The 22,983-nt window shown below is 34.4% G+C and overlaps 1 protein-coding gene across 1 annotated transcript in view; it reads right to left on the bottom strand.

Annotated features, from left to right (window-relative positions):
- Positions 1–2,874: 2,874 nt before the first annotated feature.
- Positions 2,875–22,983, bottom strand: part of LOC111624622 — a 44,649-nt gene continuing 24,540 nt past the window's right edge. Inside the window, exons 2-3 of the mRNA XM_023367527.1 lie at positions 12,930–13,927; positions 2,875–5,444 (exon numbers count right to left, since the gene is read on the bottom strand). Coding sequence (XP_023223295.1) covers positions 4,170–5,444; positions 12,930–13,927 — 2,273 coding nt within the window. The 3' untranslated portion in view covers positions 2,875–4,169. The remainder of the gene's footprint in view (positions 5,445–12,929; positions 13,928–22,983) is intronic.

Raw genomic sequence — 22,983 nt, 5'->3', positions numbered from 1 at the left:
ATAAATTAATATATTTTTCCGTACATAATTGGTTATCCGAAAAATAAGTTATCCGAACAACCCCAGTCCCCAATTGATTCGGATAAACGACGCTCTACTGTATTGTAATTATATATCACCGGTTTGAAATATTATATACGCTTTCTATCTTACACCCGATTCAATATCATTTATTTTTGTATAATAAAAATACCGTAAGGACGAAATTTACGTAACGATAATTTTGCGCGTTAATAAACTGTCGGAGGCAAAATAAAATACCGAAATTTATATATTAAAGTCGCATTTTGGCACGAGATGGCATTAAGAGCGGGGATGACGTCACTAAGAAATCGGGTCATTGGACCGATGCCAAAGCGTCCGAGTTTTTCGTGACGCTCCGGGTGTTTTTGATGGGGTGGAAATGGCGTCGTCGTCGGCCAAAGCAATAAAGTGTAGCGAACGACCTAATAACCGACGACGATTGTTCTTCCGCCGGTCGTCAAAACAAAATTAGGAACAAATTAGTAGGGAAAGAAAGAAAAATCGACGAGCTTTCAATGAAATCGTAATTAAGGCTTCTGCTGGTATTTATAAAACGTCTGATTTTCCGGCAGAAGGAGGGAAAACTTTTCAAACGACGCGCTTATTTGGAAAATGTCGATTGTAACCGCGTTTTCTTTTGAAGAACGCGTCCTTTAAGCCAGATTAAAGTGCAGACGACCGGTGGAGGGTTCTGGGAAGGAATCGCCTACTTCTACTTCCTTTTCCACTGAGACGAGGCCAAATTTCGTTGACAACGAAAAGACAAGCTGTGAACACGAAAGGACGTTAAGAGTAACGCTACCCGCGGATCCGGCCGAGGTAGAAATTTAGCCATTAATTAAAAGACCAAAGAGGCTGGGTGGAGATGGGAGGAGTAAATAAACGTTTTTGGACGAAGGAAACAGACAGTCGATAATAAAACAATAATTTTATTTATTACATAATCGACGAAAACCACATTTTGGTGTACGTGTTTATTTCGTTGCCGGAGCAATTTTAAGCACGTGGCCTAAATAAAATTCTTTAAGTTAGGAGACCTCTTCGGTTCCGTGAGCACTTAACAATGTCTTCTTCTGTATTCCCATGAAATGCGAAGGAAGAACTCGTCATTTAACGCGTTTCGCTTTCGTTAAAAATCACATTTTAAAATATATTTGTATATAAAACTGTTTATAAATACATATACAAAATATTATCGTAATATACATGTTTAAAAACAAAGAAATAAAATTCTTTCGTTAAAATCTAACATAAACATTCGACGGAGACGGAAACCGTCCCGCCACGCCTATATATTAATTTTAAAATTTTATACACTCTTTAAAAAAGTTTAATATCTTATAAAATTTTTCGTTGTTATCTTCTGTTTAAAAATTTCTGCATTTTCAAATAAAATTTATTTTAAAAGTATAAAAATTAACACGAATAATAACTCTTTAAATTTTAAAATAATCATAATTTTAAAACAATATGTACACAGATAAAATACTACGAGAGATTGTCCGTAACCATTCGACCACTATTAGAAATTACGAAAAGCCGGGTCTCATCGCTCCGCGCAATGGATACGAGAACGCCTTCCGGTTCCCCGGAAAAGCCCGCCGAAATTATTTAGCACTTTCATCCGCGGAAAATTACACCCGGGATATTCCGACGGGGACCGGGCGAAGAAGAAAGAAGATTTAATTAGCGCCTGGCTTGGCGCCGTTTATTAAATCGAAAAATTGGTAAACAATGGGATTAAGCAGTAATGGACTTGGAAAGGACTTTGCTTTGACCTACGCCGAAGGGGAGAACAGAAACGCCTGGCGTCCTCTTTCTCGAATAAAAGTGTGCCGAAAGTTGAACGTCCTTTCTCGCTAAACTCCAGCCTCCGACAATGAGTTTGCCCCAAAATATGGATCTGCCCGGCGGCCCTAACCCGCGCCGTGGCAATATCAAACACCATCCCGGCCGTTACCGACCAAACCCTAATTTCCAATTCCATTTTCTAATTTTTCGCATTGGCCCAGTTCCGGACGAATCTTTCGGAAACGGCGAAAAAGCAACTTTTAAATTCTATCGGATTTGGTAAATTCTCAGGCATTTAAGTCGACGCGTCGACTCCCGGCCGGGAATTCGTCCGCTGCCTGACGTAGTCGGAACCAGTTTGGCATTTTTTTCTTAATCTCTTATAACCGCCGGACCTTGGACCGCGTGTTTCCGGGACGCGTGCGCATGTCCCGTTTCCGGCAAAACGAGAATCTAACGTCCTCGTTTCGACGTTGCTGCTTTCTCGTAATTTCTCTCTCCACCGTCCACTAAATCTTCAAACCCACCGTTTTTATAATTTTTCTCTCAAACTTTTACGCGGATTAAATCCTTGGAATTTTTTAAACCGAAACTTTTCTAAAAATTTATAACAATAATTACGGATAATTTACCTAAGTTTTACAAATTTAATTTACGTAAAAAACTTGAACCTCTAATTAAACTTTATATTTTGGCAGTTGATCTTTCTAATCCATATACCGCGGGTAAAAATACACTAGTTTCGGCCGGTTATACTTAAATAATATATTAAATTGGGCGGAATTAGAAATTATTAGAATTGACTGGCCAAATATCCCGGAAAATTATGGCGGATACGAGTGGCAGATCGAACGACTCCTGTGAATCTGGTAATCTCACCCAACTGCGCAGGGTTATTTTGAAAGGGCCGAATAGTATATAACGGTTATATGGATAAATAAAGATTTAAAAATGATATTTTCAATCTTTACCACGTCGAGGCTATAAATTTAGAAAAATAAAAAGCAACGTCGAAGACCCGTGTGGGGATATTTTCTTTAAACGGAAAACATACTTTAATCTTTCGCCGGTTTCTTATTTTGGAAAACAGTTGCGGTAGATTCCGCTTCCAGCGGCATTTTTATTTTATTTGTTTTATTAATTTTAAAAATCTGCGGCCAAAATAAAAATGTCGCCCCAACTCGATTCCTGCGCCACCACTTTCCTCAGCCGGAAATCGGTGGACGAAAACGAACAAACGGCCATCCAAGTCAGAGAATATACTCCATAACATTTTCGTTAAAACCCATCGAAGAATTAAAATTAAGGAAGAAATCGGAGAGACGTTTACACTCAATTCTTTCTCGATTTAAAAACAGTGCAGTTGTAATCGGCAATAAAATGTAATATTTCACTGCGAAATCTGCCTATTCCTTCGGGAGAAAACCTTTATCGCCTTCGATTACGGAGGAGATATAAAAAAAATAATAATCTTAAAAGTCGACCCGAAACAAACGATACGACATTTAACTGTCAGCTTACCGTAGGCGAGATTGATAACGTATTATTCACATTAAAAACGAGTACAGTTCCGGCCAAACCACGGGAAAAATCAGAAATATGGAACGGCGTATAATTCGGAAAGATCGACGTCATTTTGAATACGTTAATTAACATTTTGAAGTTATTTCCGGATAAAACAGTTATGAGGAGACTTCTCTTATCGTTTCTACGGCAATGGCTAAGATCGATAAGAATTATCGGTCTTCTCGAGTGCGTAAAAAATTGCTGCTTTTCTAATTCTCGACGACGATTAATTCTAGAATTTTGCAGTATAAAATAAATTCTCGTTATCCTATTTACGTGGGCGAGAACAAAAGATATCGCTCCGAAAGTTTGAAATTACGCGAACTGGAGTGGTAAGAAATGTTTATATGTATACAGTATATATTCTTATAACTTAAATTATTTCGTAGTTTGAAATCTGCATAAAAATCTTACTTTGGTTAATAACCATTTTCACGAAGCGTATTTATACGATTTGGACAAAGCGTTGGAATTATAGTGTGAAATGACGTGGTAAAAGTAATAAATTAAAAATATTACGTCATCGATACTTTGAATAGAGACCATGCGACGGACGTTATATATTAAAAGGGCGATAATGTTAACGGGAGAGAAACGACCGGTGTCTTCCTTCGCCACTTCACTAAACGACGATTGGATGTTCGGCAGTCGTCGGCACGGAAACAGAAGTGTATTGTGTATATCGCATGTGACGCATATCTGGACTTCGACGAAGTTTGGGCTTTCGTCCGAGCCTCGACGCTATACTTTTCCTGAGTTGGTGCTGAGTCTGGCTGGCCGGCGGACCTTCAGCCGAAGTACGGATAGGCGGCCGGCGGTGCCGTGGGTTGCAGGGGTACTTCCGTGGTGCTGGTGGTGGTGACTGTGGTCTCGTACACGCTGGAGCTGGTCACCGTGCGAAATTTGGTACTGAAAGCGTTGTAAGTCAGCGTGTATACTCTGGTGCTGTAACTGGTGGCTGTGGTCACCGTGGTGTAAGTGGAAGTCAGAGTGGTAAACTGTGGAGGAGGCGGCAGGGGAGGCGGCAGGTGGGTGGCGATCAGCTGTTGCAGCTGCTGTTGCTGTTGGATGGCTTGAGTGTTGAGGTACGGCCGCACCGTCGTGGTGTAGTTGGTCACCGTTCTTTCTGTGGTCGAAAGACTCTCCGACAGCGTCCTGGATCTGGTGTGCCTTCCGTCGTAAAAACTTACCACTTTAGTACTGTAAACCGTATCCGTCGTGACGTAAGTGGACGTTTTGGTGATGGTCGAATACAGCGTGACATGACGATTTAACTGCTGCAGTCCCAGGTAGACGGCGGCCAAGGGATTCTGCTGCAGGGCCACGCCCAGAGAAATCAGCGGATTGGCCAGCTGCAAGGGTATGGTACCGGAATTGGCGCCTAAAGGAAGATAGGAGTTATCGATTCCTGAACCCTGTAACATGGGAGACTGGGGAAGGGGAGTCTGCAACAGCTGTTGCTGCGGAGAAGGCGGCAGAGGCACGGCTCCGTTTAGAAGCCCGGTCTGGGCGTTGAATCCAGCGTCTAAAGTGGGTACCGCATTTATTTCTTCGGGGGGAATGGTCACTTCTCCCGGGGGCATGGTTTTGTAGGCGGTGATAATTTTGAGAATAAAGAAGCTTTCGGTCACCGTGTGAAACGAGGTGGAGTCCCCGTCTAAAATGGGTAGTAACGAAGTCCTCCAGGTTCTTTCGGTGGTAGTGTAGGTTCGGGACACCACCACGGGCGGTGTTTCGCCTTCCGCCACGCTGGTGGCCAAACCGTTCTGCGCCGGCGATATTTCTTGTATGCCGTTAGACACGTAAGCCGATTGGTGGACCGTTTTGGGCACGGTGGTGATTATGGTCAAAGTCCTGACCGATTTTCTTCGTCCCACGTGCAAAGTCACCTCGCTGGTGATCGTCGTTCTCTGATACACCACGCGGGCGGGATCTACCGAAATCAACGGATCTTCTTCGTATGGAATTTCTCCCGTTATGCTCTCGTCGTCTTGACTGTTGTGCTCGTTTAAATCCGGATCTTGTCTCACCGTCAACTTCACTTTGAATCGATTCAAGCGAACCTGCAAAAGAAATCGTCCTTTCAATATTTTCTCTCAATTTTTACTATTTAATTTATTGTAAATTATATTATTTTAGCGTTAATTGATACGCCTTCATTTATTCTATAAACACCGACTTAACTGAAACAATACGTTGCGCAATAATTATAATAAATTTACAATTTCTCTAAATATTACCAGGGTTGTTTTTCCATTCGAAAATTAAATGGATTACAATAAATTATTGGTGGATAATTTGTCGTCCTTGCAAATTTTGTTAGCGTGATACGAAGCTACGAACTCTGAATCTTTTATTACCAGCGCTTTGTCGCGTATTGTCGAAAATACTCGATTACTCGTCGATAAGGAAAAGAAAAGAAAGCATTTCTTCGAGTAATGGTTTGAACATTATTTCAGCATTTTTTCAGTTTTGTTATTTAGAATTACATTATTAAAAAAAATATTAATTGTTAACACATAAAATAAAATAAAATATACTTATTACATTTTAATAAAATAGAGTGTAAGTTAGGTAAACTTTTTCTTTCTGTTAAATTTAATGTAAATTATATTTTAAGTGTGTCTTTTTCGATATTTCGATGGTAATATTTAACTAAGATTGTCGACACTTTCTAACATCGTAGAAAGGGACGTCGGGACGAAAGGGTCAGCGATGCACTTTCTCGAGGCGTAACGCGCATGGGAAACGTTATACGATTATACGTGCGGGTTAAGAAAGAAAGAAAAACGTTACCTAGGGGAATTTTTTAAAACAATATAAATATGGCGATTTACATTTGAATCTAGACTAAGGATAATGTGTAATTTAAATCATTACAAACCTAGTGACCGGAGAACTTTACGAAAGTCAAAGTTCGACAATTATGTTCAATAGACGTAACTATCTACGCGGTTCGAAACTAGATTTTTGTCGTTTAATGTTATATTCATGAGATACCGGAACTCTATACGGGTCTTTTAGGAGTAAAATTCGCTCGACTTTCTTTTATGAATAACAATAATAATAAATACGAGAGCATATAGAGCACGTGCGAAGAATATCCTGAAAGTGAAAATACTGTAATGAAGGAGCGACCCGTCCACTCTGCCGATCTAAACTCGCTAGAGCGTTTGTGAAACGAGTCGGGAAGACACGTGGCAGTCCAGATAATCTATTCGAAATTATCCGGCATTTTTGTTCCTGACCGTTATGGAAAGTTAACAAATTAATGTTATATTCTGATCCCGATTTTCGTCATTAATTTCAATGTAGAAAATGAATGCTTATCGATTAATTTCTACTTTTCGCAGATTTGAATTTTGATGCGGGGACGAATTGTTGCATTTATAGAAGAGGAGGCCACGTCACTATCGTCGATCGACTTATTTTCTTAGGAATGAAAGGAATACATACAAACGATTTTTGCGTTTCGTTTGTATGTATTCATTTGTATGTATTCTCATTTGTATGTAATCGTTTGTATGTATTCCTTACATTCCTAAGAAAAGCACGCATTATTTTCTATATTGCTTGAATATAAATTATTGTTATTCTAGAGCAATTCTGCCATAATCATTTACATATTTTAAAATAATTTTATTTATTTATTTTTATTCTTTATGGTGTAGCTAACCTTCATTGAAAATTTGATTTAATCTAAAAATTCATATTGTTTGAAAAATTTAAAAATTTGGGTTGGTTTCTTAATTTTTGACCAGCGGAACATTCGTTATTTTTCGTAATAAATTGATTCGAATAATAAAATAATTTTACGATTTTATAGTAAATTACGATTGAAATAAATTCGTTTAACGAACACTGCATACAGTACTTTCATATTTCAATATAAAACACTTGCAGAAATCATTTCAGCTATTTCGTGTTGTAACTCGCTCTGATATAAAAAGATTTTCGAGAAATTGATGCGAGACTAATTGAAGCAACTCTTTCTCGTTTAAATGCTTGCGTTTCTCCATCCCATTCCTCCGTAAGAATAACAGTAACATTTCATAAACGTTTCGTGAAGTGGACGAACCAAATTTCGTAAAAGCAGAATCGGCCGATTACGGTTACGTTTTTCGTATTTAGTGCCTCCCATAGATCGGGATGGAGAAGACGGTTTCGTATTCTCGTTATGTCCTGTCTTATAGAACTTTCGTTTTGCCCGTACACAAAGTAAAGGTTTTATAAATGTATAGGTCTTATATATAATTTAATTAATTATACAACTTAGCGAGGATCGAATACTTCAAATGATATTTTTTCGACAGTGAAACGAAAATACTTCTCGAAAACCGACTAATTCCAATCGCCGATGTCCCCGTTACTTTACGGGAGTAGGAAACGAATATTCCAGAATATATTTATTAAGAGTCCATTTGATTTTCCTCTCGATTCTTTCTTCTACTGTACTTTTATAGTTAATTACATCGAGATTACATACGTAATCGGTTGTGGTGAATATTCTAAACTGTGTCGTAAACCATAAATAAAATCTTTTCAATTTTACATTGTTTACCGATTAAATGAGCGAACGCGTCAGAGATAGACGAGAATAGGGAGAAATGGTGTGACAGGCAAACGAGTAACTAAAATAACGAATGGTACGATAGCCATACATTCGACGACTAACGGACAATATACGTCTAACTTTAATTCCCGAAAAATTAAAAAGTAACCAAAAATCCAATCAATTTAATATAAAACACGATTGTTTTTAAAATCTTTCGTAAAAAACGTATTTAAATTTCTTTCTTAAAAATTTCTATGTCGATTTCGTCAACACCAAATTTACCATCGTCGCCTTTCGCCCATTTGACGAAATTACACTAAGCTCGAATGGAACATTCCAAAGTCGAGGTCACCACGCCAGAACGCGATTTGGAGTATTGTCCGAGTGCGAGACGTGAAACGAAATATTTTGTCAAGTTTCAATCGATGGAATAGTTAAATAATTTGATTTCTCAGTGCTAATCTGACAATCCATTGGTTTTATCGAAACAATTTTATCGTTATTAATTATACAATATAAAATAATATTTTAAACAATATATTATTTTGACCATATTTGGCCATATGCCAACTAAGTCCATATTTTATCCGTATAATTTCCAGGTACGAGAGAAAATGATATTAAAAAATACCAAGCAAAAATTAAACTGTGGATTCCACACTGGTGGCAAGAGCAAAGAGTTATGTCGCCGACAGATTTACAACGTAATCGAACGGCAATCGTTATCCATAATAGATTTACAAAGAAGTGGCAGAAACACAATTTGAAAATACCGGGTTGATTTTTTCCACACTTGTGATTATTTATCGAAATTTAATTAAATCTCGACATTATGAACAATATTTTTGTCAACATAAAACCTACAAAATTTACATGACCGAAAATCCTGAACGTTTCGGCATCGATAACGCCGAAACGTTCTTCTAACATTTTAAATATAGTCTACTTTTTAAAATTAAATTTAACGCTGTGCCCGCTTATAAATCAATTGGCGTTAACAAATGAATTATTGTAATCCTAACAAATGAATTCGGGTAATTCGCCACATTTTCACCACAAATCGGAACGGAATGCCAAGTAAATACCGACTCCAATCATCTACGAGAGATTGTCCGTAACCATTCGACCACTAGGCTGTCCTCTGTTTGGAATAATACAAAAATACTATTACTCTGAATTACAAAGCTAGAAATTTCTGTTTACTTCTTAAATTACAAATTTGATAAAATCGGGACTTATCATGCAGGAAAGTATTCAAAAGAGTGCAACGAAAATCAGACACTTAAAAAATAACGGAAGTTCTTATAGACGAAGGCGTGTTAATTACCACTACCTTATGCCAATTTAAGTCTACGGTCACCAGATTAGACATGAAAGATTACATTCGAATCCAATGTTGATTTTTGAACACTAACGACATTTCCTATCATCATCATCCATGGAAGTCGACACCATTTTGGCTTATCCATAATAAGCAAAACGGCAATGTAATCCCCATCCATTTTGCCTGGCATTGTGCGCCTGGCACAATGAAAATTCTGTGGAGACACATAAATATGCCCGTACGTTTGTCCGTCTTTATATCAAAGTTATAAAAGCAAGGTGGGCCGTTTTCATAGGTCTAGTGGAATAACTCGAAAAATATGCATCTTACAAAAAACTTAAATCAAAGACGTTAGACTACAAGGAAGCCGAAGACAGGGCTATGGGTTTCGTCATAAATGCTGAAAATCGGCGAAAATGGAATCTACTTCATTTTCTTAAATGGAAGTCTCCATTTTTATTGCATATTCTGATTCCACATCAAAAACAAACAAATTTTAGTCTAAAACGTTTCTTTGGAAAAATGCACTTATCGTAATTTCTGATAAGTGATTCTGATTCTGATAGTGATTCTGTTTTATATTGCTGCACTTCGTGCACTCATGAATCTGTGGATATTTGAATTTCACTGAAAAAAAGTGCTGAAAAAAAGGAAAGACAAATGCCGTAAAAAGTTGTTAGGAAGCTATTCTTATTGGTGAAATCATTCTTTTTGTTCAAATAACGAACTGATACAAAAACTAGTGCCGCAGCTATTAAAGCCTGTGATAAAAAAAAGACGTTGCTCTTGATCCGGACAAGTTGCTAAATACGAGGTGTGCGCAGCACAGGAAAAACGTTTGCATTCGACGATTATGTTTATTGGATGCACAACATTAAGAAGTTTTTCTATTTTTAATGGATTTTAAAATATTAAAAATATACGAAAATTTAGTAATTCAACCGAAAAGCAAATTGTTTTCAAAATAAAGTTTCAAAAATCGTTTTAATTCATAAGTTTAATTGTAATATAAGTTTTATTCGATAACGTTTTTCGTTATTTAATTAATATTTTTTGTTTCGCATATATTATATTTTACATTATTTATCTGGAATAATTAGAGTATTTAGAAATCAAATCCGAACACAATAGGAAAATTGCAAAATACAATATCGAAATTTTATTTAATTATTTCCGTTTCATCGTTTCTATAACTTGTACGCAATTTAAAACAAATTTCTGAATTTAAAAACTTTGATATTCAAATCGTTCGAGAATCGTGATGATGTATAACGCGCAGTGGCTATCAAGCAACGATTAAGGGCCCACATTTCTACAAAACAATATAAATATGAGAAAGTTTTTCATTATCCCATCAAAATATTAACATTTTTATATTTGTTCTGACTAGAAACGAATGATTTTAAATGAACGTATGCTATTTATTTTCGACATATTTTAATGCTTATTTCATCGATTACACTCCTTATTATGCGACGGTGCAAGACGGTAAGTGTAACTCTGTTTCAAAACTTTCCAATTTAGATTTGTAATTAGCCAATAAATTGACCAGAAAGAATACGTTGTCCAATGCCATCACTTATACCAGATATATTTAACAAAAATAATAAATTTGAAAGTTTAATTTGGTAGCCTTCCGACCTATATTTATCACATATTATGAGTAATACCGTAATGTGATTGCTGTGATTATTTTTGTATTTCCTTTCTAATTTTATAATTTTTTAATCTTTGTTACAATTATTAATTTTATTTTTAAAAAATTAAAAACTTCTGCTTAAATTCCTATAGCATGGTGAATGTGGAGGGGCTAAACTGTAAGCATTAGAGGGCCCTTTACCATAATTTGCTTAAAAGATTAAAATTTATTGTTACGCCATCGGTGACTATTAAAATTTAAGATAAAGTTAAAGTTTTAACCCAAATTATTCAAAAGGAAAAAGGAAATCAAATTTTTAATCAAGCAAGGTCTCAGATTTAGAAGACGATGGGAATCTTTTTCCAAAACTATATTTCCAGATCTTGCTAATTCGAGTTTTCTCTGCAGAAGAACGAAAACATCTGCGGAAAAAAAAAAAACAAATCTTCGTACATAGTACGAATCAATACGTAAAGTTGGATAGCAGAAAAATTCAAAGTTCATTCGTCTCTGTGATGCAAATGATAATTATTACAGATGAAAGTGAATTTCCCCGAAAGAAACCAGAAAACGTTATAATGAGATTAATTCTCTGATCTTTGAAGGAGACACGTTTTTTCCTTTTTCATATTTTTATTTGACAGTTTAAAAATTCCGTAAAAATTCCAGAAGAAACTAAAAATATTCATATTTGTGGAATCACTATTAATATATTTGACGTCCCGGAACGAGTCAATTGGAAATGTAAATAAACTGCCGTGCATTTTTCCCAATGAAACATCTCTTTTGTTTAAAATATGTAAATATTTCTTATAAAATTTTATTAAGCTTAAAACGGAAAATTCAATTCGAAGTAGCAATATAACTGATTTCTATTTCGAAGAAATGGTGTCTATTCGAGTATTAGAATAATTTAAAACACGTTTCAACTCGAGTAATAAATATGGGTTCGAATTGTTGGACCTTTCGTTTTCTCCGCCATCAGTAATTTTAAAAGACGTAATTTTCTGTAAAGTTATACTGTATTAAATAACCGGCAACGTCAAAAAGAAGAAATACTCGTTTCCGTTAGAAAAAAAAGGAGAAAAATATTGTAAATTCGGATCATTACGATAAGAATTGTCACGCGGACTTTGGACTTAAATTTATGTATCGACGATAATAAAATACGAGAAATGTTTAAGATTGTTTTCAACTTTGGGTTCGATTATCTTAAAGTACTTATAATAAAAACAATTTTCTGCCTTATCAACCAATTCATTAAGCATTAATTTCTTAGCATATATACACCATTCTGAAACACTCCAATAAAAGACAAATTTCTCATTCGAAACTTTTAGTGCCAAATCGAAGAGGATTCGGAATAAAATGCGAGATGAGAATAAATTGGAGAAAGCATCGCACACAATCCGAAAATTGCCGAATTGCGAATATTATCAGAGTTTTTCATTTATGTTACATACCGATACAGAAATTAGCGAAAATATTTCACGAAAGAAAATCTGCATTTAAAAAATTCGACGATATTTGCAATTAATTTTCCCACAGATTTCGCCATCGTCCTGTAAAAGTTTACGAATTCGCCAACAGCGCACAATAACAAAAAAAAAAAAGTTTTCGCGATTTATTCGAGACTTTTGACAAAACACGCGGCATTCTGCAGAAGAGAGGAGAATTTCACAAATGAAGAAAAACTTTTCAGTAAATCTAAGACAAAATATTATCGCGATTGCAATATTATTATATTTAATTATAGTTCGATTGTTTCGCTTTCCTATGAGGGAAATGCTACAAAAAGCATTGCTACCAAATGAGATTATTCATTTAATTTAGAAAAATAAGCAGAAACTTTGACGTAATTCGCAGTTTGATCTTTATATTGTATATAAAACATCTTTTGTTAACAATTTGCATTGCATACTTGTATACATGGTAGTATTAAAATGCATATTAATGGAAAGCTACGATGTGGCGGGAGACGAAACAATCGAATTTGTTCGTAGAAGCCGGAAGTAGAAAAAGGAACTTACGGTTTGGGTGTTTCTCTTGGGCAGAACGAATCTGAGTCGGCCGTTGGGAGGTCTTCGGGTGAAGACGGTATTGTCTTCGTCTGAGGGCGGGGTGGCCGAGGGTCTGGAGCCGGCGGCGGAGGAAGAGGATCCGGCGCGAAAGGCGTCCAGGGAGCGAGTAGGATGGGCCGACCGGTATCTGGAAGTGTCCGGCAACTTGAAGGAAGAGCGGAGAGAGGCGTGGGAGGAGAAGGCCTGCTCCTTCCTGACGTTCCCTCTGCGGTTCTGGGGCTTGGAGGTGGTCCGAGTGTACCTGGTAGTGGCCGAGTCGGTGGACTCGGACTTGGAGACCACGGGAGTGGGAGTGGGCTTTATTCTGGCCGAGAGTGAATCGGAGCGGGTGGAAGCCCCGCCCAGGATTCGCGAGGTGCTCTGCAGGATCTGGGCGTACTTGCCGTCGATGTAAGTGCCCACCACTTTGGTCTCGAAGACGGTGGTGGCTCCATTCTCGATGTGTGTCCCTCCCAGGACTGTGACCAGCCCGGTGGGGTACTGGGGCGAGGCGGGCGCCGGCCCGCGGGTGCTCTTAATGTCGTCGGCCCCGAACCGGCTGTGGCCGGCATCGGTCTGGGTTCGGACCGGAATGACGTTGTCTGCCGAGTGCAGGACGGCGTTGAGGTGTCCGAAAGATTCCCGGACGACCCCGTCCAACTGGCCGTTCTTAGACAAGGCCAGCGAGTCGGGGCTCTTGGTGTAGGCCATCTCCCCCGCCTCCTCCGAGCCTTCTCCCGAGTCCCCGATGGCGTTGGCCGACACCGAGGGTCCGGAGGTGGACGAGGGCCCGCCAGCCGAGGGTCGAGCCGCCTCCGAAGCCGGAGTGAAGACGATGACGGTTCCGTCCACCGTGGTGCGAAAGTTCAGAAATCCTCGGACGGTCACCGTGGGCAACGCCGTCTGCGATTCCGCCTTTTCCGCCCCCTCGGGCACGTAAACCGGCGCCGCATTTTCGGCCGAAAGACCTGCAAAAACAAAGAAAAGAGTTATTTTGTCACGTTTCGAGTTTACTGTTTCTTAGGAAAAAAGCTTTAACCGTCGGGCTTAAAAAACGAATATACGCGTGCCTAGTGCGTGTAAATTACCGCGGGTAAATAGGAAATGGCGCTAATTGGTAAGAGTGGAGAGTAAAGTAAAGTAATTAACGTAGCGGGAAGAATAAAATGGCCAACGGATTTAGATTCGGTTACTGGCCGACGTCCGAAAAACCGAAAAATTTAAATCCCGGTTTAACCACCTTCGACTAGAAACTATCGACAGGCGCGCTTTTTACTGAATTTTCTAACCCCGTCTTCGGTTTTATATTTATTCTTTACCAAAGTGCCATTTTCTAACTTTAATCTACTAACGAAAACTGGCTTTTTTAATCGAATAAACATTTTCCCCTTCTTAAACAAGTAAAATTAAAATGAAAGAAAAGGAAATTTTATTCTTTTATGCGTTTAATTTATTTATAAGATAATAAATGGAGTGCGGTTGAAGAAAGAAAGTACGATACGAACGTCAAACCGAAATCCGTGGCAAACTGGTTTTTTGTGGGTGAGATGCGGTCTGATTCTATAAAGTCTGTCCGAATACGTATCGAAATAATAGGAGAAAGCTCTAATTATGTCGTAACAAATAAATATTACGTGAATCTTTTTTTAACCGTGTACAGTACGTGACCGGTGTGAGCATCTGGTTTAAGATTAATCACAGTTTATTCTTTCCCGGAACGCCATGCCAAATAAATTCATTTAAATTCGTTTATTTTTTGTTAATTCTTTTTCCTTTTTAAAAAATAAATAACTCAGAGGAATTTTTCACACAAAATTAATATCGATTATTTGCACAATTAATACAAATAAATTAAAATTGCATTTACTCGAAATATTAAAACAATCCGTTAATTTATTTGTGTATTTATTTAAATACGTATAAATAAAGTACCGATTATTTAAATTTTCCTATAAAATGTGATTATAATTTATATTAGGGCCAATCTTCTTCGTAATTTTAGAAAATATTAATTTAATGGCCTTTTTTTATAGATATTATGAAAAATAACTAAAATACTTTAGATAAAAGTTAAAATAAGCATAAAATTAATTAAATTGAATATTTTTAAACGTAGCGTAAATAACATTATCAAGCTTTATATTATTTATTAATCGGATACTGTGTTCTAAATCTTTTGTTTATATAAAAACAAATAGCTTATACTTAATGGAAACGAAATATCTGATCATCCAATTCTGCGGTTTATCACTTTATTTAATTATATTTTATATCAAAATTTGTTTTTGTTAAATTTGAATTCATTTTTTAATAAGCATTATATTATAGTAGAAATTTTATTTTAATGGTGTCGACTGACGTAAGAGAATGCTTTAGTGAACAAAATGCAATTTTATAAAACACCAAAAAGTAAAATTAAATAAAACACTGCGTTAGAGAACTAATTTTTAACTAATTATTATAATTTTTTTAATAAAAGAATATATATATATATATATCCCTTCTGCCAACGGATCGTATCATAGAATAAAGCCTGTTTCTTCCTTCTCCGTGTAATTTATTTCTAACAACTTTATTCGACCCTTAAATACCATTTGCATACGTATAAAATAACATGCAAATAAAAATACTTTTTTGTGAATATAAAACATTATCTGAGTCAGTCATCAAAATTAAGTAGCTCTCATTTTTTATTTTATTTCGATAAAATGAAGCGATATATCTTGATTAACCGAGTAATATAACCTAAATTTTACAATCGTTCATTATATTCAAAAACCTCGAAATTACGTGTCAAAGAGTTTGAAGTCATCGCCTATATTATGCCGACGAACTATATACAAAATCAAAAATTTCATCGAATTCTGTTTAAAATTCTAGAATTTATACCAGTGCCTACAGCTAAACGTTCGCGGTTAAGAAAAACAAAGAAAGCAGAAGTAGAAAACAAAATTCTACAAGATGCTTAATCATAATAACTGGAACATATCCTAGAAGTACGAAGTTCCAGTTTTAATAAAATTAAAGAGAAAAGGACAGACACAGAAACGGGCAGATGGAGGGAAAAGACAAATAGCATTTCGTTTTGAAAAATCACTATGAAAATTTAATTCATTTTTTAATAATTGTAACTTTTATCAGCTTTCCCTTTCTTAGTTTATTTATACCGATATAAAATACAATTAAGAGTACAAAAGTAATTAAGAAAATAAAAAATTCATTAAAATGTTCATAGCATTAAAGTATATTTAATGTATTAATAAATCTAAAAAAAGTTTCTAAAATATGTTAAAATTTATTAATGCAGAAGGTAAAAGCTAAATTTAATATACAAAATTACCAATACGATAATTTCTTAAAGACAGAAGAAATTAATGTGGAAATAGCAATCTGACAGAAAAATAGTTGCTTTTTATCTGATTTACTTCCTCTTTCGATGGAAATTCTCGACTTAATCGTTTCGACTAAAGGTAGCCTTGTCAGCCAACGTCCTTGTACTCGGCATCCATCTCGAGGTAACAGGCAGAAACTAAAGACTTTTTCTAGTACTAGATGAATCTATTTTTCCGGAAACGCCACGCCTAAAGATAACAATGCCTCACCTCCGTTACTGGCATATTTCTACCTGACCACTACTTGTATATGCAACTATTTCCTTTCGTAGCGGCAATGGTCGCGGCACTCGACTACGAAAAGTCAACGTTCCTCTGGTCGACAAATTACGAGTAATTCTTCCACCACTTAGCTTTTTACAATTTCTCGTTGGGATACGCGGTCAAATCTTTCGGTTTAGAAAATATTTCGCGGCACTGACCTTTCTAACAGTAATTTGAATTTCAAAACCTCAAATACAGTAATCGTAATATATAAAGAGTAAATCGTAAATATTATTAAACTTTGCTCAAATTCCAAAGTTAATTAAGTCTTTTAAATTACAGTTCCATTATTTCCGTTTGGAACTTACAGTAAAATTGTTTATAATTATGGAAAGGTGTTTTTATGAAAGAATGCCCAATTAAATCGACGAATATATGAAACTTAATAAGAAAATCTGTAATTGTACTTTTTAAAGATTATCGATTATTACTTTGCCGTAGTAATTATTGATAATATTTATTATCCAGTTTCAAATCTGAAATGAATACTCCATTATGACTTGCGTGCCAATCACCGTCGATGACCATGATAATTATTTGCCGATCGCCAATGATTGTGGAATGTTTATCAAAGTTTTGTTACCCGATCAAAGCACAACGTGGTTCTAACCAATAAGGAATTTAAAATCATATTTTAAAAACATCACTCGAGTAATTTAAATTATATTTTTTCGGAGATTTTACAAAACAAAAAGAAAACGTTTTGTTCCTTATTCTTTTCTGATTAATAAACAATTATCGATTATCACAAGATAGAGTTTGAAGTCTAAAGATGTAACTTTCTAAGAATAATAGAAATTTCTAGAATAATTCTTAAATATTACGTATAAGCATAAAAATAATGGTAGAAAGAACAATCTAACCACAAAATTTTGTTAAATCGTAAAACGGCAGGTGTAAATTAATAATATTAAAAGGGAATTATTGTAAATTTAATATAAATTAACAAAACTAACCGAACTCCGTCCCTAAACAAGGACGACATCCGAGAATATAAAAGGAAAGAGAAATCAAATTTCGAAAATGTCTCTTCTCATTTAGATCATCAACCGGTTGGCATTAAACTCGTGACTACTTAAAATAGTCAAATGTTTCCGTCCAGAATTTTTATAACTTTAAAATCTGGGCTAAATAATAACGATTTACGCAACTCTTATTATCGTAATACGGTGATATATTACTGGCAAAATTGTACGAGAGATTCTTAATTCGGTTCGTCCCGCTCTACTTGTTTCGTTTCGAATTCGCTATAATATAAACATACCTCTATTCCTTTTTTCCATAATTGACGTTTATAAATATTTTAATCTATATAAAAAATTATTTTTTGTTTTATGAACATTAAATTTTTTTTAGTTTAACGTAACTAAATTTTAAAAATAAATTAAAATAAAATAATGTTATATTGTCAAATATAACATTACATTTTTTATAATGCATAATTTTTATTGCTTTTAAATCTTGGAGGTAATTAGATAATTAGTATTAGATAATTCTATTATTATTACTTTTTCAATATTAATATTACAAGATAAAGTTGTTTTAAAATAAGGTTAAGCAATACAAGTTTATTCTTATGCAATATAAAATCTACGCTTCTTATATTTCAACTTTGTTTACGCCATTAAATTATTTCAAATTATTTACGTTTTATATAAACGAAAGGAATTTTTTCCAATCGAATATCCGGTTATATTAAAGTTTCCTTAAATAAAAATCTTTAATAGAAAATGTCGATTGTAAATATTATCATCACCATCGTTCGAAAATTTCCGCTTTTCGACGGATTTCCTCGTTCTTGCCGGAGATTTCAGTCAAATCGACACTACTTTACCGTTTCTCTCTGCCCGTCGCATCCTCTTCTGCCAAATCGCATTCTTTTGCGCTTCTTTCCCTTCTCACGTTCCTCCAGGTCTTCCTCTCACTCTCTTTCTCTTTTCTAGCTCTATTACTGCTTGTGGCAGTCGTTCTTTGTCCATTACACGTCCGTACCATTCTTAATTTCTTGCATTATGTACTGTACCTATCTGCCTTCGTCTCCTATCTAATCACTTGATTCCGTACTCTTTCCTTTCTTGATTTTTTGTCGCTATTCTTCGGAAATCCGACTCTACCGCCAGTTGCCTAAGCTCCGTCTCTTGTTCGCCTTCTGCAGCCACACCACACACTATGCTTTGTAGGATATCCGTTTAGCTATTCTCATAAAGACGGTGGCAAGATAAATTTAAAATATTGTAGATGAATTTATAAATCTAATGTAATTATCGTATTTTAAATTGTCTTATCCTAATTTCTTTTAATACTTCGGGTTACGTTCTCGATTATTCCGTACGCGTTGACCCGACTTAAATAAATAAAAAGCTCTCCATTTTTATAAAATTTAAATATATAACGTTTCGACGTTAATCTTCCGAGTAGAAATTTTATAAGGAAATCCGATATAACTGTTTAGTAGATTAAAAAAATATTTTTAAAATGGTGTAAATCAAACACTAAACTAGACGTATACGAAACGTGTGTAATTTTCTTCCTATACTAGAACGACCGAAGGCCGAATAGCCGAGCTTTCAAAGTGACATTCTATCGCTCTGGGGGATCCGAGATCGAATCTGAACTATATCGAACAACCCCGGAAATTTTTCGCGAATGGTGTGGGCATGGCCGAACCCATAATAAGCTTGCTAAAAGAGTCCCTCTTAATGACCACAGGGCAGAAAGAGTGTTAAAAAACCGTATGTTTTTTTTTTTTTTTTTATAAAAGTCCAGTTGTAAATTAGATTCCTCTGTGCCACGATGTTACATCTGTCTCTTCCTATTGACTATAATATCAACGTTTCTCGGATCTTCGAATAGTTCTCACTTAATCTTAACTGCTCTGGCTCTCTTTCTCTGCTTCATTGCAACCACGTCCGAAGAAAGGAGAAACTCAGCTAAATTATATCATTTTAACAGAAAACATAAAACTTTCCATTTTTCTCAATTCTTTCTTGAGATTTTCAAGTAATATAACAATTTATAAAACAGCCACTCCCGGGATATAAAAGTTTTTCACGAAACACAAAGAAGCGCTTTATTTGATTTCACACGAAATACATTCCGTCGAATGCTGTCGTTTATAATTGGCTTTTGTTATAACAATTGCGTTTAACATTTGAGAACCACAGTTAATGGTTACTTTCGCTTTTTTGCTTCGATTGTTTAACCCTGTTTTGTGCACGACTAAATTACACAATAAGTACAATTAAGCCAATTAAATAACGAAAGTACAAATATATGAGAAAAATTTTCCAGAAAACATATAGCTGTTCCTCATTTTATTGATACGAACTAAATAGTGTCTAGATTATATCGTATTATATTTATTTTATGCTAGTTTTTACAAATAATTATAGTTTTTTTATATTGAAAAATAAATTTAAAATAAAATTACGGAATAAAGCTTATTTAACGATTAGAAGAATTGTTGAACTATTCCAAAATATTTCCATCAAATAATAATAATAATATACTGACTAGTTTAGCACGCGTAACACGAATGTGTTACGCGTGCTAAAGTATATGAGAAATATATATGTTTAGAATAATTTACATGTGAAATTTTTAGAGAATTAAAAAATTGCAATAATTTTGATTCGGGCATTAAAAATAGAAAATAAAACATGAAAATATCAGCCAATAAATAAATAAATAAATAAATAAACAAATAAATCTAGTTATTCTAGCACAAAATTATTTAAAATATTATAAAAGTATGTTTCTTTCAGAGTTTATTTCATTTATTAAAAATTTTTTTAAAAAGATAACGTCGAACGAGAAAAAACTACTTTCAACTACGAAAGAATCCAGATTTAAAACGATAAATAACAATTAAAATAGCTTTCGAACATTTCAAAAATATAAAAGGAATTTCCAAATACAATAAAAGTGAAATAAAACTTGGCATAGCAATAAAATTAATTAGACATTATATAAAAGCAATAACAATAGCGAGAAGAAAAATATGTTAAAATTAATATACTTTTTTAAAAGAAAGCAAATATTGATATACTTCAGATAAGAGAATTCAGAATTTTATTATTATCTCGTATATAGTACAGCTTCGTGGCTTCATATTCTGTATTAAAGTATTCACCGAACAGAAAAAAAATCAGCAAGAAGTAAAATCATTCAAAACATTAACCCACAGTTAATTGCGTTGTATTGTTTCAGAAATTCTAGAAATTTAAGTGGAATAATTTTACACAATATATTGTTTTTTCTTTCTTAAAAGAATGTGGTTTATGTTGTAAAAAGGCAATTGTAATAATCATAAAATTTGGTTTTTGGAATAATAATATATTTATTTTACGTCAAAAATAATGATATTTATTGTTATTTTAAAATTATGTTTAGTAATTTGAGATTTAATTAGTAAACATTTAATAATTTAAACTCAAATAATTCGTATTATTTTCTTATTTATTAATTAAGAAAATAATACGAATTATTATCTTTTCTCGGTGTAAAATGTATCGTTATTTGTATCCAGAATTTAAAACTGATGAATTCGTTAAGGTTATTTTAATTATTTAAAATTTTTATTTTAAATATAAAGATTTAAACTAAATGTTTATCTTTCACTTTAAAAATAAAGCTTTTGGTATTTTCAAAGTGCTAAAATTTTAATATTAAGTATTGATATTTTTATTTTTATTATAGAAGATTGAATTTTTATCATCTCTCTATTTAGTATTGAACTACATCACTTTTTACAATTGGATTCGATACAAATAATTATTGTTTTTGATTATTATTATTATTATTGGTGTGTGGGGCCTACCCAAAGATTTAGACCGAAATAGGATAAAGAGAAGGAGATGAAAAAGAGAAGAAAAGATCCCAGTACGGTGCTGAGTAGACAGGATGAATGAAAAAAAACTTGTGTACAAGAGATGATAACATCCAGCGTTTGCAAAGAAATAAGCTGGTTTGTGGAGACGTTAAAAAAGAGACAGAGAAATTAAAACTAAAATACGATATTTGAATAAAAATTAACTTAAGAGCTCGTAAAAATAAGTACATAATACTTGAAAAATAGAAAAAGAAACTATTTCACTACAAGATTGTAACGAAACAGTATAGTAAGTTAATAAGAGATATAATTCTTCGGTAATATTTACAAGTAAGATATGTGGAAGATAGAAAACAATAACGGCTACCGGTAACAAAATAAAAAAATCTCACAACGAGCTGGTTAACTTTCCCCGTCGACATTTCGTAGTGCCATCTGTTGTGATATTTTATTTTTTAAAATTTTTATATTTTTAACTATTATAAAATGGCATAAAGCTTAATTATGAGGGTAGGGACGAGTTTTGTAAAAAATTGTAAATTCCAATAACGAGGAAAATTGTCATTAAGTTCGACCATACTCGAGATACGACACACGACTCTCCTCTATCTTTCCACCCTTCGACAACCTTCAAAATATAATAGCATCGATTTCTGTAATATACAAACCTCCATGCAAAATTTCGGAAGTTTTCGACAAAAAGCACGGGAGTTATTAAGCATCAAACAGAATGAACAAAATTGTGCCCCCACACACTAACATCCATACACACAGAAAAAATCCCGATTTTTTTTTTTGCAATTCTCGATGTTTCAAGGTCTCCGAGTTGAAAAATGTAAAAATCTGAGGGGTTGTTTTTTGACCGATGGCCAGACTTTCCCGCTGTTATATATAGAGCCGGGAAAGAAAAAAATATATATAAAGAAAGATGGTGGCACCCACCGTTTTACAAAGAAAATAAAGCCCGTTTCCTTGGCATTTGAAAAAAAGGTAACAAAAATATAAAATAAAATACAACGTTTGAATAGAAAAGTTAAGTTACGAATCCGAAAAATAATATATAATAGTTTTAAATACAAAAAGTAGCAATTCCATTATAATGGTAAAATAGGACAGTATACAATCGAATAGTAAGTACCATATAAGACAAAAACTACGTAAGATAGCCAATAATAATGCGTCAACCACTACGATATCGCGGTTTTAGAATCTGTGCGGTGTTAACCAATGTTTTCAAATTACTAAATACGTTTTTCGTCAAAATTAGATCTTCAGTAGTAGCGGGCCAAAGAAAATCTTTTACGGTGTTTCATACGAGAGTATTCCTTTGGTTATCGAATAAAGTACTTTAAAAAGTAAATTGGTCGGTGTATCGGACGTCTACGTTATTACGGGAGTCCACGTCATCTTTGATTAAGAAAAAAGTGTAAATTTTTTATATTTATGTTTAAAACGTGCCAACTTTTTCTAGCACGGGACTAATATATTTAAGCAGTAAATTAGCCTATAAAAATTTAGAGTGAAAAGCGTATCGATA

The sequence above is a fragment of the Centruroides sculpturatus genome, unplaced genomic scaffold (assembly GCF_000671375.1).
Source record: "Centruroides sculpturatus isolate CEXI.00-Female unplaced genomic scaffold, Cexi_2.0 scaffold56, whole genome shotgun sequence".
Classification (NCBI taxonomy): domain Eukaryota; kingdom Metazoa; phylum Arthropoda; class Arachnida; order Scorpiones; family Buthidae; genus Centruroides; species Centruroides sculpturatus.
This window is presented reverse-complemented; position numbering and strand designations above follow the sequence as displayed.